Source organism: Gadus chalcogrammus, chromosome 9 (assembly GCF_026213295.1).
Source record: "Gadus chalcogrammus isolate NIFS_2021 chromosome 9, NIFS_Gcha_1.0, whole genome shotgun sequence".
NCBI classification, from domain to species: Eukaryota; Metazoa; Chordata; class Actinopteri; order Gadiformes; family Gadidae; genus Gadus; species Gadus chalcogrammus.
The window spans coordinates 11,467,227-11,483,547 of NC_079420.1; the positions used below are offsets into that span (position 1 = coordinate 11,467,227).

Genomic DNA, 16,321 nt, shown 5'->3' on the forward strand with positions numbered 1-16,321 from the left:
GCTCACTCTTAAAGCACTCCCTCTCACCACGCTCACTCTCACCACACTCACTCTTAAAGCACTCACTCTCACCAGACTCACTCTCACCACGCTCACTCTCACCACACTCACTCTCACCACACCCACTCTCACCACACTCACTCTTAAAGCACCCACTCTCACGACACTCTCTCAAAGCTCTCACTCTCACCACACTCTCGCAAAGCACCCACTCTCACCACACTCACTCTCACCATGCTCACTCTCCGCACCCAAACTATCGTGTGGTTGTGTGGGTACCTTGACAACAGACGTGTGTATGTATGTGTGTGTGTGTGTGTGTGTGGTTACCTTTACAACATGCATGTGTGTGTTTCTCCAGGCCAGATGGGGTGTCCACAGTGACCCAGGAGGAGAAGCAGCAGTTTGAGGTCATCAGGCTGCGCCTCATGTCTCTGCTTCAGGACCAGATCACACACTTCAGGTAACCATAGCAGCCCCCTACTCCATCACGACACCCTGGTAACCATAGAAATCACCCTACCTAAATGCTTCACCCTGGCAACCATAGCCCATCATCAGAGAAGGAGACACAAGAGAGGGAGATACCAGAGGTGGAGATACCAGAGGTAGAGGTACAAGAGATAGAGATACCAGAGGTAGAGATACCAGAGATGCCAGAGATAGAGATACCAGAGGTACCAAAGATAGAGATACCAGAGATGGAGATTCCAGAGGTACCAGAGATAGAGATACCAGAGATAAAGGTACCAGAGATAGAGATACAAGAGATACAAGAGATGGAGACCCCAGAGGTAGATATACCAGATATGGAGATACCAGAGGTAGAGATACCAGAGATAGAGGATACTGGAGATACCAGAGATAGAGATACTGGAGATACCAGAGTTAGAGATACCAAAGGTACCAGAGATAGAGATACCAGATAAAGAGATACCAGATAAAGAGATACCAGAGGTGGAGAAACCAGAGGTGGAGATGCAAGCAGTGGAGATGCAAGCGGTGGAGATGCAAGCGGTGGAGGTACCAGAGGTGGAGATACCATCGGTAGAGATACCACAGAGATGAGATACCTGAGGTGGAGATACCTGAGGTGGAGATACCAGAGATGGAGATACTAGCGGTACAGATAACAGAGGTTGAGTTACTAGAGATAGAGATACCGGAGGTAGAGATACCAGAGGATCCAGAGGAAGAGATACCAGAGATAGAGGTAGAGATACCAGAGGTAGATACTAGCGGTAGAGACAACATGGCTAATTGCCGCCCCCCACCGCTGGTCCTGGAGGTATGGAACTCAGAAACAACAGGCCCTGGAGGGCCCCCGACCGGCCCCCCTTGTGAGCATATACTCCCCCCCTCCTCCCCAACACCAGGGCCCCTCCAGGGCCCCTGGTGTTGGGGAGGAGGGGGGGAGAGAAGAGCGGGTCCAGCAGGTCTCTCTGCTGGAGACAATGGACAGGATTCTGCTAACATGAGACTCTGTGATCTGTTGGTTTAGCCTGGCTCCTCCTCAGGAGTTGGTGAAGTGCTCTCAAAGCTCGCTATTGTTTCACTACAAATACGTTCATGTTTTAAAGTTAACCTTTGTTTATCATCTTGGAATTAATCTTTAGGATTGGTGAATGTTATCAACATTTTACATTTAGGGCATTTAGCAGATGCTTTTATAAGTACACTTTAATAAGTACATTTTTCAGAAGAAAGAGAAACAACAATATATTGCTGTCTTTTCAGTAAGGATGTTAATAGAACCAAGTGCCAAGCACTTTCAGGGTGCTCTCTATCTTATATATCTATCTTATATTTTTAACAAATACATATCTTGTACACATAAACATATCATAAATACATAAAATACGCATTTTAAATAAATCATATGTATCATGAAGGCAGGTTAGAAAATAAAATAAAAACCAAAAGCCAGTTGAGAAGATGCAGAAGGTAGGAGGACCACAGCGCTGTGCCGTTGGGAGGAGGTATGGAGGAGGTAGGGAGGAGGTATGGAGGAGGTAGGGAGGAGGTAGGGAGGAGGTAGGGAGGAGGTAGGGAGGTGGTAGGGAGGAGGTAGGGAGGAGGTAAGGAGGTGGTAGGGAGGTGGTAGGGAGGAGGTAGGGAGGAGGTAGGGAGGAGGTAAGGAGGTGGTAGGGAGGTGGTAGGGAGGAGGTAAGGAGGAGGTAGGGAGGAGGTAGGGAGGAGGTAAGGAGGTGGTAGGGAGGTGGTAGGGAGGAGGTAGGGAGGAGGTAGGGAGGAGGTCAGCAGGGGATGAGGCCAGCAGCCTCATCCCCTGGTTTACAGGAACATTCACTTTGTTCAACAACTTGCTCCTCCGTGCTTCGTTAAAAACATACCCCTCCTTCTCCACCCCTCCTCCTCTACTTCCCCTTCTCCTCCCCCTTCCTCCCTCCTCCCCCTCCCCTCCAAGCCGGCGGTGTAATTAGATAAAATAATACAGCCATCTGTTGACAGCCGAGCCCAAGGTGTGTTTCTCCCGCGCCTCCTCCTCCTCCTGCCCCTCCTCCTCCATCTACCCCTCCTCCTCCTGCCCCTCTCCACCCCACTCCTCCTCCCCCTGCCACTCCTCCTCCACCTCCTACTCCTCCACCCCCCCCCCCCCCCCCCCCCCTTCCCCCTCTGTGATGAAGTCGTCCTTGAGCTCTGCCTCCTCTCCTCCTCCTCCTCCTCCTCCTCCTCCTCCTCCTCCTCCTCCTCCTCCTCCTCCTCCTCAGGTACTGCTTCCCCTTCGGACGGCCAGATGGAGCGCTGAGAGCCACGCTGTCCCTCCAGGAGCGGGTGAGGAGCCCCCTCACCCCCAACATGCCTCCTTTGTTCCCACAGAGGGGGAGGGAGATAGGGGGAGGGAGGGAGACATGAGATTACACGGAAACATTAACACTACAATGAAACATTTAGTCAGTGTCTCGCCTTATCTCCAGTGACTGGAGGTACGTCATTTGTTAAACGGGAAATGACATCACACCGAGCTATGAGTCATTTCGTGGTGAAACAGGATGTTGAGGTGTGTTTCAGGGGAGGTGGAGGGGTCAAAGGTATCACGTTGTCTATGATGATGATGGTGATTGTTGGCGTGTCCCAGGCTCTGATGAAGGACATCACCATCCCCGTCCCTCCGGAGGAGATGAGGGAGCTGGTCCGGGCGTGTCTGGAGAAAGCCGCTCACATCAACTACTCTGAGCTGGTTCAGTACGCACAGATCCATGGTGCGCTCACTCCTCACTATACGCACTATACGCTCAGTCCTCACTCTACGCTCACTATACACTCACTCCTCACTATACGCTCACTACTCACTATATGCTCACTATACGCGCCCTACTCTTTATACGCTCACTATACGCTCAGTACTCACTCTACGCTCACTATACACTCACTCCTCACTATATGCTCACTACTCACTATATGCTCACTACTCACTTCACTCACCATACGCTCAGTACTCGCTATACGCTCACTCCACACTATATGCTCACTATACACTCACCACTCACTATACCCTCACTATACGCTCTCTCCTCACTATAAAATCACAACTCGTTTCACTCACTGTACACTCACTGTACACTCACTCCTCACTATACGCTCACTATACGCTCAGGACTCACTATACGAGTGCTTATGGCTATGCTAGATGCTAGCAGCTATGGTAACGCTAGGTGTGAATGCTAGCAGCTCTGCTAACGCTAGGTGGGGATGCTAGCAGCTATGCTAACGCTAGGTGGGGATGCTAGCAGCTATGCTAACGCTAGGCTAGGATGCTAACCCGGGTTGCTGGATCCCCAGTGGAGGCGGAGGTCCCCAGGGAGAGGCGGCTGGAGGACCTGCTGCGCCTGGGGGAGCTCTGCATCGAGGTGCTGCAGCAGAACGAGGAGCACCACGCCGAGGTAACGCCCCATTGGTCCATCCCAACCAATAATAGGACAGCTGGGCCCACGTCAGAAGCAGGAAGTGTTTTAGGATATTGTTCTGATTGTCGGATGTTTATAAATTATGGGATGAAGTGACTAATAAAGATTTGTGTCCATCGGTACCAAAGGGTCTCTGATCAGGACATACAGACTGTAGGTCTGAACATGAGGGGAGGAGGAGGAGGAGGAGGGGGAGGGAGAGAAGAGAGACATGTCTTCATGAATGAACGTGTTTCTATTTCAAGCAACCCTTTGGATGCACGCCTTTCAAATTAGAAACGTGTGTGTGTGTTCTTCTCGCAGTCTCAGCCCACACGCAAAGCGAGCGCAGGACAACATATACGGGTGTGTTGTGTCCATAAACATAGACACACACACATAGATACACACATAGTCACACACGCATATACACACACACACACACACACACACACACACATACACACACACACACACACGCATACACACATATTGACACACAGACACACATATATAGACTGTCCATATGCAGACGCCATTCGGTGTAAATCTGATCAATCAACAACATTGTATGTGTGTGTGTGTGTGTGTGTGAGTTTGTGTGTGTATCTCGTGTTAATGAGCAGAATGGGGCAGCTGTCATGGTTGTCGCTGAGGTTCTCTGTACGCAAACGTTTACACACACTAACACACACACACACACACACACACACACACACACACACACACACACACACACACACACACACACACACACACACACACACACACACACATGCCCAGCATATTGTGATATTTCGATCCAGTTCTTCACCGTATAAGTACTATTGTTATGAGTGTTTAATAACAATATCAAGCTAGTTTTGTTAATAACCATTTGATTCTACTCTATCTGCTCCGGGGACAGGGGTCAGAGGTGAGTCACCATGACAACCATCAGAGTGTTCTTACTGTCCCCATGATAACCATCAGAATGTTCATACTGTCCGCATGACAACCATCAGAGTGTTCACACTGTCACCATGACAACCATCAGTGTGTTCATACCGTCACCATGACAGCCATCAGAGTGTCAGCATGACTACTATTGGTCAAGGTGTCACCATGGTTACCAGGAGCTCCTCCTAAAATGGCGGTGTTGAGGGCCGCCTGCATTGTAGGCGCTGTGCAGTAAATTTACCAGACCTAGGGTTTATAATAGTCCCATACTGAGGCTGTTGTTGGAGGACAATAGTCCTGGCATTGAACCATCATAACTTTAAGTCACAATGCCTCCCATTCAACACAACATATTTCAATGTTTTTTGAAGAGATTGGAGAGAGAGTTGTCCTTGGGCTGTCAGTAGCTCCTACATTAGCTGCTTCCAGCGGCTTTAAGCCTCCTTCATTGACTGGAGATGTAGCTTGCGATATGTGTTACGCTAGCTAAGCAACTTGGGCTGGAGGACCGACCGGAACCCGAGCTGAAGAATGACTTATGAAGCGACTCTCTCCCCTCTCCTCTTTCCTCTCCTCCCCTTCTCTCTCCTCTTTCCTCTCTCCTCTCTCCTCCCCTTCTCTCTCCTCCCCTCTCTCCTCTCCTCTCCTCTCCTCTCTGCCCCTGTTTCCATGCATTCCATTTAACGCACAAAAAACGCTGTGTGTGTGTTTGTAAGTGTATGTGTATTTGTGTGTCTGTGCGTGTGTGTATTTGTGTGCACATCTACATGGGGGTGGATAGTTTGGGGGTCAGAGTTTTTGATTTCCTGCTAAAACGTTCTGGGTTTGATGCCCTATGTCCACAATGGACCTTCATCAGCAAATTAATGAGTAGTGTGTATGTGTGTGTGTGCAGGCGTTCTCCTGGTGGCCGGATGTGATGACAGAGCATGCAGAGAGCTTCCTGTCGCTCTACAGATCCAACATGGACACCGTTCTCCAGCTACAACCCGTGGACTGCTGGGACTCATTCCCCCTCTTCCAACTCCTCAACAACTACCTCTCCTCAGACCGTAAGACCTCTCTCCTTCTCTCCCTCCCCCTCTCGCTCTCTCGCTCTCTCGCTCTCTCGCTCTCTCGCTCTCTTGCTCTCTCTCTCTCTCTCTTGCTCTCTCTCTCTTGCTCTCTCTCTCTCTCTCTCTCTCTTGCTCTCTCTCTCTCTTCTTGCTCTCTCTCTCTCTCTCTCTTGCTCTCTCTCTCTCTCTCTCTCCCCCCCTGTCTTACTAAACTCAGAAGGTGAGTGTGTTCCACTCTCCGCAGAGAGAGGCCAGAGGTCGGAGTGTGAAAGCAGCCTGGTGTGTTTTATCATGCGAGGAATCAGAATAAACACATGTTCTGTAATTAATCCTGCAATTATTCAGGCTGTCACAACAGGAACAGCAGAGCTGGGGTCTCAGCGAAGGCACTCAGACTTCCCGTATAATTGTTTCTATAAATGATCGCCTCTCGTCTTCTAAACGGTTTCTGCAACGAGGAGAGGAGATTTAACTCCTGACAGGAGTGGCGTCGGGAGAGGGAGAGATTATGAACTTTCCTGTTTCTCTCCCGCCGTCGAGTCTCTGTAACTTCAGACTCTAGCTGCTCATTCACTCAGCGTTCTCACTTCCCCACGCCGTAGCTTAGCTGGTAGAGCTAAATGCTCACTTGGTGGCCCGCGCGACGGCGGGCGGAGCGGGCAGAGGGGTGGGGGCGGGGGAGGGTCCTCTGGAGGACTAAAAGGCTACTGTTAATCATGTAGCAGCAGAAGAAGAATTACAGCTAATGAAGCCCGGAGAGACTCCCTCCTCCTCCATCAGTCCCTCGCTCCCCCGATGACTAGTGCTGTCTGTCAGCCTGTCTGCTGCTCAGCCTGAATGTCTCTCTGTCTGTCTGCTCCTCTGTCGGTTTTTCTGTCTGTCTGCAGCCTGTCTGCTACCCAGTCTGCCTGTTTGTCTCTCTGTCTGTCTGCTCCTCTGTCTGTCTGCTAGTATTAGCATATTGTATATGGTAGTATTACCATACTATTACCCTAGTAACCTTATAACCATACTAGTACTAATACTGGTCCAATTAGTATGTAACTACCTCGAGTGCTTCTTGTACTATGCTACCTTACTAGTACTAGTACTGGTACTATGAGTATGTTGCTACCTCTAATAGTACTATACTAGTACTATAGTACTAGTACTAGAACTGGTACTATGCGTAGCTCCTGCTGTTTTTTTCCACTGGTTGGTCCGGCCATCCTTTCAGCCAATCAGCTGCGCCGTCACTCCTCTCCTTGTCTGATGGCCGTGGTGACCTGTGTCTCTCCCCGGCCCCGCCCCCTGCAGTTCACCTGTGTGGCGGGCCGTTCCACCTCCACCTGCAGCAGGTGTTCGTGCCGCTGGTGGTGCGCTACGTCGACCTGATGGAGTCGTCCATCGCCCAGAGCGTCCACCGTGGCTTCCAGCACGAGACCTGGGAGTCTGTCAGGTAGGCCCCGCCCCTAACTGTCAGTCACACCGAGGTAAGCACCGCCCCTAACTCTCTATCCAACTTAAATAAGCCCCCTCACCACAACCTAATGTTCGCCAATCATGTTCGTGTGCGCTTAGAGGTCTTCTAAAGGGGGGTGAAGGGGTGTGGAGGATGTGTCTGTCTGTGTGTCTGTCTGTCTCTCTCTCTGTCTGTGTGTGTGTGTGTGTGTGTGTGTGTGTGTGTGTGTGTGTGTGTGTGTGTGTGTGTGTGTGTGTGTGTGTGTGTGTGTGTGTGTGTGTGTGTGTGTGTGTGTGTGTGTGTGTGTGTCACTGGGGGACTAGTTAGTGTGTAAACTGTAACAATGCCTTCTGGTTTGTGGTTCACCTGCCAACACCTCGTCACAGTGTCGGATATCAGAGAGTATTATAATAACACTGTATAATCTGTATTGTACAACATTATATAGAGTATATAGTGGTGTTATTATAGAGTATTAAAATACTATATACTCTAATAAACAACATTATAAAGAGTATATATTGTTGTTATTTATAGTATGATAACACAATGTAATATAATATACAACATTGTATTGTGTTATTATCATTGTGATGAGTATTATAATAATATAAAGTATTCTTATAGAGTATAATAACACTATATACTCTACTATGATATAAACATTATATAGTGTCTATATTATTTTACAGTGTTGTTCTCATAGAGTATATAATATTTTATATTCTAAAGTATATAGTATTGTATATTATATAGTATTGTATATTATAGAGTATATAGTATTGAACATTGTATATCATATAGTATTGTATATTAAAGAGTATATAGTATTCTATCTTATATAGTATTGTATATTATATAGTGTACAGTATTGTATATTATATACTTTATAGTATTGTATATTATACATTATATAGTATTTATATTATATAGTATTGTAAATTATATAGTGTGTAGTATTGTATAGTGTATAGTTTTGTGTATATCATTGTATATTATATAGAATTGTATAATTTATAGTATTGTGTTGTGTACTATATATGATTGTAAACAATATTGTTTATAGTTTAGTACATCATATATTATAGTATAATATGTATATATTCAGACTTTATATCGACTGTTGAGGCAGCCGTAGGTCGCCGTGACAACGCGTAGTTTGACACTCAGAGATGTGGGCGTGACCCGGGGGGGGGGGGGGGAGGGGTCAGTGTGGGCTAGTTCCGAAGCTTCCCCAGGCATAGCTACAGTGACGTAGTAATGGTGACGTAGCAACCCAGGGCGTAGCTATGGTGACATAGCAACCCAGGGCGTAGCCACGGTGACGTAGCCACGGTGACGTAGCCACAGTGACGTAGTGACGGTGACGTAGCCGTAGTGACGTAGCGACGGTGACGTAGCAACCAATGGCGTAGCTACGGTGACGTAGTAACCCAGGGCATAGCTACCAGGAAGTAGAGACCCAGGGCGTAGCAACAGTGTGGTTGCTACGGTGACGTAGCGACATAGGGTATTGCTACGGTGAGGTAGCGACGGCGGCTTAGCGACAGCGGGTCTCGAAGCGGTGACATCCGCTCTCTCTTTCTCTTCGTTTCGAAGTGGCTCAGGAAAAGCAGCTTAAAACTCGTTCCCTTCCCTCCTTCTCTCCTTCTCTCCTTCTCTCCTTCCCTCCTTCCCGTCTTCTGTCCGTCCGTGTCCGTCCGTCTGTGCGTGGTTGTCGTGGCAACGTGCGCGCGCGTGCAGGAGTCTGAGCAGCAGTCTGGTGGGCGTGTCGCTGCCCCGGCTCCCGGGCCTGCCCCCCCTCCCCCAGATGCCCCTCTTCTCTCCGCCCGCCTGGATGGGACCCCTCTGTGACACCGCGTGTGTATGGGGGGCCGTGGGGGGCCTCGGGGCCTATAGGGGACTTCAGGAGCCTCCAGGGGCCTCTGACCCATGAGCTATTCCTGTAGCGGCCCTGCTAGCCGTTAGCATGCTGCATGGGCTCCTCATATTCTAATTAAACTTGAGTTCAGTTTTCACTGGCAAAACACCTCGCCTCCTCCAGCTCCTCTACGTATTCCTCCTCCTTCTCCTCCTCCTCCTCCTCCTTCTCCTTCCTCCATCATCATTTCCATCTCCTCCTCTTCCTTCTTTTCCTCCCAATAATTTTTTTGTGGTTATCGTTCTTGTTGTTATTGTGGCAAGTGTGCGTGTGGTTAGTGTGGTTACTGTGTGTCTGGTTAGTGTGCATGTGGTTGGTGTGTGGTTAGTGTGCGTGTGGTTAGTGTGCGTGTGGTTAGTGTGCGTGTGGTTAGTGTGCGTGTGGTTAGTTTGGCTAGTGTGCGTGTGGTTAGTGTGCGTGTGGTTAGTTTGGTTAGTGTGCGTGTGGTTTGTGTGCGTGTGGTTAGTGTGCGTGTGGTTCTCTAATGTTGTGTTGCGTGACGTGGTGCTGTAAGCTCTCTTGCTCGTAATCTGCTGCTCTGGTCTGGTTTGATCCAGCCTCATCATCTCCATCCAGTCGGAGTGGGAGGTGGAGGTGTGAGTTAGCAGATGTTTGTTGCCGTGGTGAGGAGCCGAGGATCAAACCATCTTGTGTTCCTGTGTCCCAGCTGACGGGTGTGGGGCCCTTGGGGGGAGGGAGGGGAGAGGGAGAAGGGGACGGGAGTGATTAAGAAGAGCTTCACTAATTAGACAAGATGGGAGGGGACACATGAGGGAAGGTAACAGTCTTTTAAAGGCAGAATCCCCCCCCCCCCCCCCTCGATGTACACTTGGTGCGGTCTCCTAGCAACCCGTTCTCCATCTGTCTGTACATGTCTTACATCATACTGCACCTCCTCCTCCGTCAGCTACACCCCCTCAGCCTCCACCTCCTCTCCATCTCAATCACACACAGAAATACTGTTGTGACATCACAAATCATCTTCCCCAGCTAGTAGGGATGGGCAAAAAGATTGTTTTCCGGGAATCAGTTCTTTCAGTTCCGTTCACTATCATGATTAGTTCGTTTGATTCGTTCGTTAAGTCAGATGGTCTGGAACGTCATTTGCCGGGGATTCGGAAATTATGGAATAAATGTTAATCAACATGCATGTAGCCTACTACTTTCTAAATATTAAGCATATATATAAAGCACATGCGTGCCTTTTCATAAATGTCTTTAATACATAATGTGCAGTAAGAATTAAATGGCGTCTTCCAAGTAGCGCTAATAAGCAGTGAAGCACGTTAGCAACTAGACAAAACGAGACTCGTAATGGTAGGTAAAAACAATACTTTATTAAATCATGCAATTGTGATGTAGAACAAAATAAAAATAAAACAAAAATTACTTGCATGATATTGAAGCCTACAGGGATCGTTAGTTAACTTGTGTTGTGGTGCCTTATCATTTGTTTGCCCATGAGCCATGGCAACGCAATTGCTAGCTGCTCTCATTGGCTGAATCGATGAGAACGTTTTAGACTCAATCAATATAAAGAATCTCTGTTTGTTTGTATATTTCATTTACGTCACCATATTTTTCTTATATGTTTAAAAAAAAAAGCAAAATAATCAGTTCTCTTGTTTTGGGAATCAGTTCTCGTCGTTTACCTTCGGGATTCGTTTGTTCTGACCGAATCGTTCGCGACCGACCCGTCACTACTACTGAGTCTAGTTAGCGTCAGGATGTGTTGTACCTCCTAGCCTGCTAGTTAGCATCCCAGTGTGTCCTACATCCTAGCACACTAGTTAGAATTCCTGTGTGTCCTACCACCTAGCCTGCTAGTTAGTATCCCAGTGTGTCCACCTCCTAGCCCGCTAGTTAGCATGGTCCTCTCTCCTCCTCTGTCTCCATAGCAACGGCTCGGTGACCTCTGGCGACCTGTTCTGGAAGCTGGAGGCCCTCCAGATGTTCATCCAGGACCTCCACTGGCCCGAGCCCGAGTTCGCCGCACATCTGGAGCAGAGGCTGAAGCTGATGGCCAGCGACATGACGGAGGCCTGCGTCCGGAGGTCAGAGGTCACCATAAACACACACACACGCACATATAGCGTTTGTGTGTGTGTGTGTGTGTGTGCGTCTGTGTATGTGGATAATGTCTGTGCGTGCGTGTGTATTGTGTGTGTGTGTGTGTTGTGTGTGTGTGTGTTTAATGTGTGTGCATGTGTATTGTGTGTGTGTGTGTGTGTGTGTTGTGTGTGTGTGTTTAATGTGTGTGCGTGTGCATAATGTGTGTGTGCGTGTGCAGGACCAAGACGGCCTTCGACTCCCTCCTCCAGAGGAGCAGCCGGGGGCCGGAGCTCCGCGTCCCCTCCTCCCTGGTCACCATGTTCAACGTGCTGCTGCAGGCGCGCACACACAGCCCCACCCTCTGCCTGCTGCAGGGGCCTGGACAGGTGGGCTGGAGAGGTTGTGTCGTAAAAGTGTTAGAGTGTGTATGTGTTAGTGTGCATATGTTGTGTAGTTAAGTGTTTTTGTGTTTCACATGCACTAGTTAAAGTGTATGTGTTAGTGTGTATATGTTGTGCACCTGTGTGTTTACCTGCTCAGATTCTAATTATGACGGTCACCGTGGTAACCAGCAGATTGTTATAAAAAGCTCCTTCTGCGTTTTACGACTCAAAACAAACTGATCATTCTGAAGCATTCTGCTAGCGGTAGCATTCTGTTGGCATAGAGGCTCCACTTTGAGGATGACGATGGTGATGACGTCGTTGCTCTTCCTCTTTTCTTATGCACCTCTTCGACGGACAGCCGGACAAACAATGGGTGAGTCTCCTAGACCTTAACCATGTCTCCTAGACATATCGCTACCCACTAACCATGTCTCCTACACACTAACCATGTCTCCTACACACTAACCATGTCTCCTACACACTAACCATGTCTCCTACACACTCACCATGTCTCCTACACACTCACCATGTCTCCGAGACTTTTCTCCTACATACTAAACATGACTCCTAGACACTTACCATGTCTCCTAAACATTAACCATGTCTCCTAGACATGTCCCCTACACACTAACCATGTCTCCTAAACACTAACCATGTCTCCTACACACTAACCAGAGAGAGAGAGAGAGAGAGAGAGAGAGAGAGAGAGAGAGAGAGAGAGAGAGAGAGAGAGAGACCATGTTTCCAGTCTGTACTTGACAGCAGTATTCTGGAGCCTCAGCAGGTTAATAGCGTCAGGTAGTGGGGGCGGGGTGACGGCGCGGGGAGGAGGGGCCGACGGGATGGGGGGGAGGGTTTCTAGATTGGGGTTCTGAACTCTGTTTGGGATGGACCCAGTGATTGGCTGTGTGTTTTGTGTGAAGGCCGTTGGAGGAGGGGCCTCTACTCGGGGAGCAGTGAATACCTGGACTCCAGCAGCATTTGGCAGCTTACCACCAAATAAATGCTTTTTAAAAGAAATAATTGTTCTTTTGAGTTTTGCTGCCCATATGTCATGTTAATGAGGCTGGAACCTTGCTCTGAATGGAGGCGGCCATTTTGGTTGTGGCAGGATGTGAGGGGGGGTCGGAGGGGGGGGACCCCTGGACCTGCGGTTAGGCGGCGATCCTCGCAGCTTTGTTGGGCGAATTTTTTAATTTGGTCGTCCTTTAGACGGCCTGAATGGGCTTTGTAGTCAGAGACGGACCTCCCTCCTGATGGGCGAGAGAGCTATGCAGCCCATTGAAGAGGACAAATTGAGTCTCTCTCTCTCTCTCTCTCTCTCTCTCTCTCTCTCCCTCTCCCTCTCCCTCTCCCTCTCCCTCTCTCCCTCTCTCCCGTGTCTCCTTTAGGGAGAGGTGCCATGAATACCAGGGTGGTGTTGGGGGATTAATTGAATGCAGGAGGGTGAGGGATGAGGAGGGAGATGGGACTAAGGAGGGGGTAGGGGTGGGGGGGAGAGGGAGGGGTAGGGGAGCAGCTCCTCTAACCCTTCAGATTCCAGCGCCGTTGCAGGAATCCATTCAGCCGCTCGGGGCTGCTGTTAGCATAACGCTGTGCACGCTCGTCAGGCCAGGCACGCTCGCCACACCGTGCATGCTCGTCAGGCCGTGCACACTCATCAGGGCTGTGCACTGCCATGTGTGTTTAATTGTGTATATATATAACAGTACCTCAACCCCCGATGCCATATGCTTGCCCACACACACACACACACACACACACACACACACACACACACACACACACACACACACACACACACACACACACACACACACACACACACACACACACACACACACACACACACACACACACACACACACACACACACAATTCCAAGTGTGTGTGTGTGTGTGTGTGTGTGTGTGTGTGTGTGTGTGTGAGAGAGTGTAGCAGCAGTACCACACCAGGGTGGACGTCCTGATAGACGAGGCGGTGGCGGACATGGTTTCCTCGCTCGTTACCAAGGTAACGCAAGTCACAACCCACCGCATGTTGTAGCGAGGAGCAGGAAGAGGAGGTGCCAACTGTTTCTCCTTTCCCACTCTCCTCTCCTCTCTCCTCCAATCCTCTCTCCTCCTCCTCTCTCCTTTCTCTCCTTTCTCTCTCCACTCCCCCCTCCCCCCCTCCTCCTTTCTCCCCTCACCCCTCCTCCTCTCTCCCCTCCCTCCCCTCCCCTCTCCCCCTCCAGCTCTGTGCAGTATTGGAGGTGGTGCTCAGCAAGCTCTCAAGATACGACGAGGGAACGCTCTTCTCCTCCATTCTCTCCTTCACGGTAAGTCTGCTAAAGCCACGCCCTGTCTGGCCACGCCCCCTCCACCCCGAGAATGCCGAGCTGTTCCTTTCAGTGTTCAGGAGAAAAGCAACATATGATTATGGAAACCTGATCTGATCTGAGTTTAATGCCATCTCCTCCTCCTTTTCCTCTCCCCATCCTTCCCCTCCCTCCTCCTCCTCCTCCTCCCGTTTTTCCAAGACTAAAACTGCTGCCAAGTATGTGGAGGTTCCCGTGAGTGTTTCCACTCACTCTTCTCACGTCTCTTGTCTGTATAAACTAATGTTTTATTGTTTTATTAGATAATATGACGTCTGATCGTAACGTTGAATCTGTGAGCCACCGGTCTGACATCCCTGTCACCGTGATGTCAATCTGACGATGTCACTCTGATGATGTCACTCTGACGAGGTCACTGTTACGATGCTGTGATGTCCCTGGTTGACGTTGTTGTATACCAGATGTTTGTCTTGTGGTTGTTTGTTTAACTACAGATGTTTGTGTTGTTGTTGTTTACCTCCAGACGTTTTGTTTCCATGTTGACAGCCCGACTGCTGTAGTTTGCGACCCATATCCTGCAGACGACAGACCATAATATTTTCATATTCACATCTTTTCCTTATTGCCCTATCAGATAATAGTACTATCATACTGAATAGTTTATCATTAAACTGCATATATGGTGTGTATATTACCACATAATGTTGCGATATAACATAACGCAGTGTATATTACTACTTAATACTGTGTATATATAACACAACATAACACTTTGTATATTAATACATTATACTGCGTATATATCACAACACTGTATATTAATCCATGATACTGGGTGGATATATACATAACAATACTCCATGTAGTAATATAAACCCAGGCACTGACAGATACAGACCAAGTTGTTGAGCTTTTGGGAGTACAGTTAATTCACCCAGAATTTTAGAAGGTCTCAGAGCTAGTTTAAGTACTTCATGTAGTACTTTATGTCGTACTTTATGTAGTACAGGTATTTCTAAAGGTAAGCCTCTCTAACAGGTGGGGAACGAAACACAAACTCTTTGTTAAGACCTCACACACACACACACACACACACACACACACACACACACACACACACACACACACACACACACACACACACACACACACACACACACACACACACACACACACACACACACACACACACACACACACACACACACACCTGGCCAGCGGGAGAATGTGGTAACAGGATGTAGGTGTAGCTGTAATTATCTCCCACTCTCACCTTGCTAAACCAGACATCCTCACCTTTACAGCCGCTTTAATCCCCCACACATACACACAAACACACAGACACACACACCTCCAGCCTCTGTTGCGTGCTAAGGTGTGATTAATGTGACACTCTAACATAGTTCTGCTGGAGACGTCCACACGAACAAAAGATTAAGACCAGAGAGAAATCAATTTCTCTTTTGTCTTAAAGTCTTTGATTATCCAAAATACTTTGTTATCCTTTGTTTCATGTAGGATATGCTATGACATGTAGATGTTTATGTTTCATGCCATTGAAGCTGTTTTTAATGGAAGAGTGTATCTAGAAAGGTACGGACTCAAAGCTATAAAGGTACAGACTCAAAGCTATAAAGGTACAGACTCATAGCTATAGAGGCACAGAATCACAGCTATAGAGGTACAGACTCATAGACATGGAGGTACAGACTCAAAGCTATAAAGGTACAGACTCAAAGCTATAAAGGTACAGACTCATAGCTATAGAGGCACAGAATCACAGCTATAGAGGTACAGACTCATAGCAATGGAGGTACAGACTCAAAGCTCTCGAGAAATGTACAGACTCAAACTTCTCGAGAAAGGTACAGATTCCTAGCTATAAAGTAAAATAAAGACTCATAGCTAAAGAGGTATAGACTCATAGCTATAGAGGTACAGACTCATAGCTATAGAGGTACAGACTTATAGCTAAAGGGGTGCAGACTTATAGCTATAGAGGTACAGACTCAAAGCCTTAAAGTAAGGTAAAGATTCATAGGTATAGAGGTACAGACTCATAGCTATAAAGTAACGTAAAGATTTATAGGTATAGAGGTACAGACTCACGGCTATAGAGGTACAGACTCATAGCTAAAGAGATAAAGACTCATAGCTATAGAAGTACAGACTTGTAGCTAAAGCGGTACAGACTCATAGCTATAGAGGAAGGTACAGACTCATAGCTATAGAGGAAGGTACAGACTCATAGCTATAGAGGAAGGTACAGACTCATAGCTATAGAGGTACAGACTCATAGCTA

General features: G+C 48.1%; 1 protein-coding gene across 1 annotated transcript in view; it reads left to right on the forward strand.

The window, feature by feature from the left end:
* cadps2 (Ca++-dependent secretion activator 2) overlaps nt 1–16,321 on the forward strand; it is a 55,565-nt gene that overhangs the window by 33,967 nt on the left and 5,277 nt on the right. Inside the window, 12 exon segments of the mRNA XM_056598142.1 lie at nt 362–463; nt 2,730–2,793; nt 3,098–3,221; nt 3,802–3,902; nt 5,740–5,896; nt 7,196–7,337; nt 11,160–11,315; nt 11,552–11,699; nt 12,058–12,072; nt 13,638–13,712; nt 13,936–14,019; nt 14,221–14,253. Of these exon segments, the coding sequence (XP_056454117.1) occupies nt 362–463; nt 2,730–2,793; nt 3,098–3,221; nt 3,802–3,902; nt 5,740–5,896; nt 7,196–7,337; nt 11,160–11,315; nt 11,552–11,699; nt 12,058–12,072; nt 13,638–13,712; nt 13,936–14,019; nt 14,221–14,253 (1,201 nt within the window).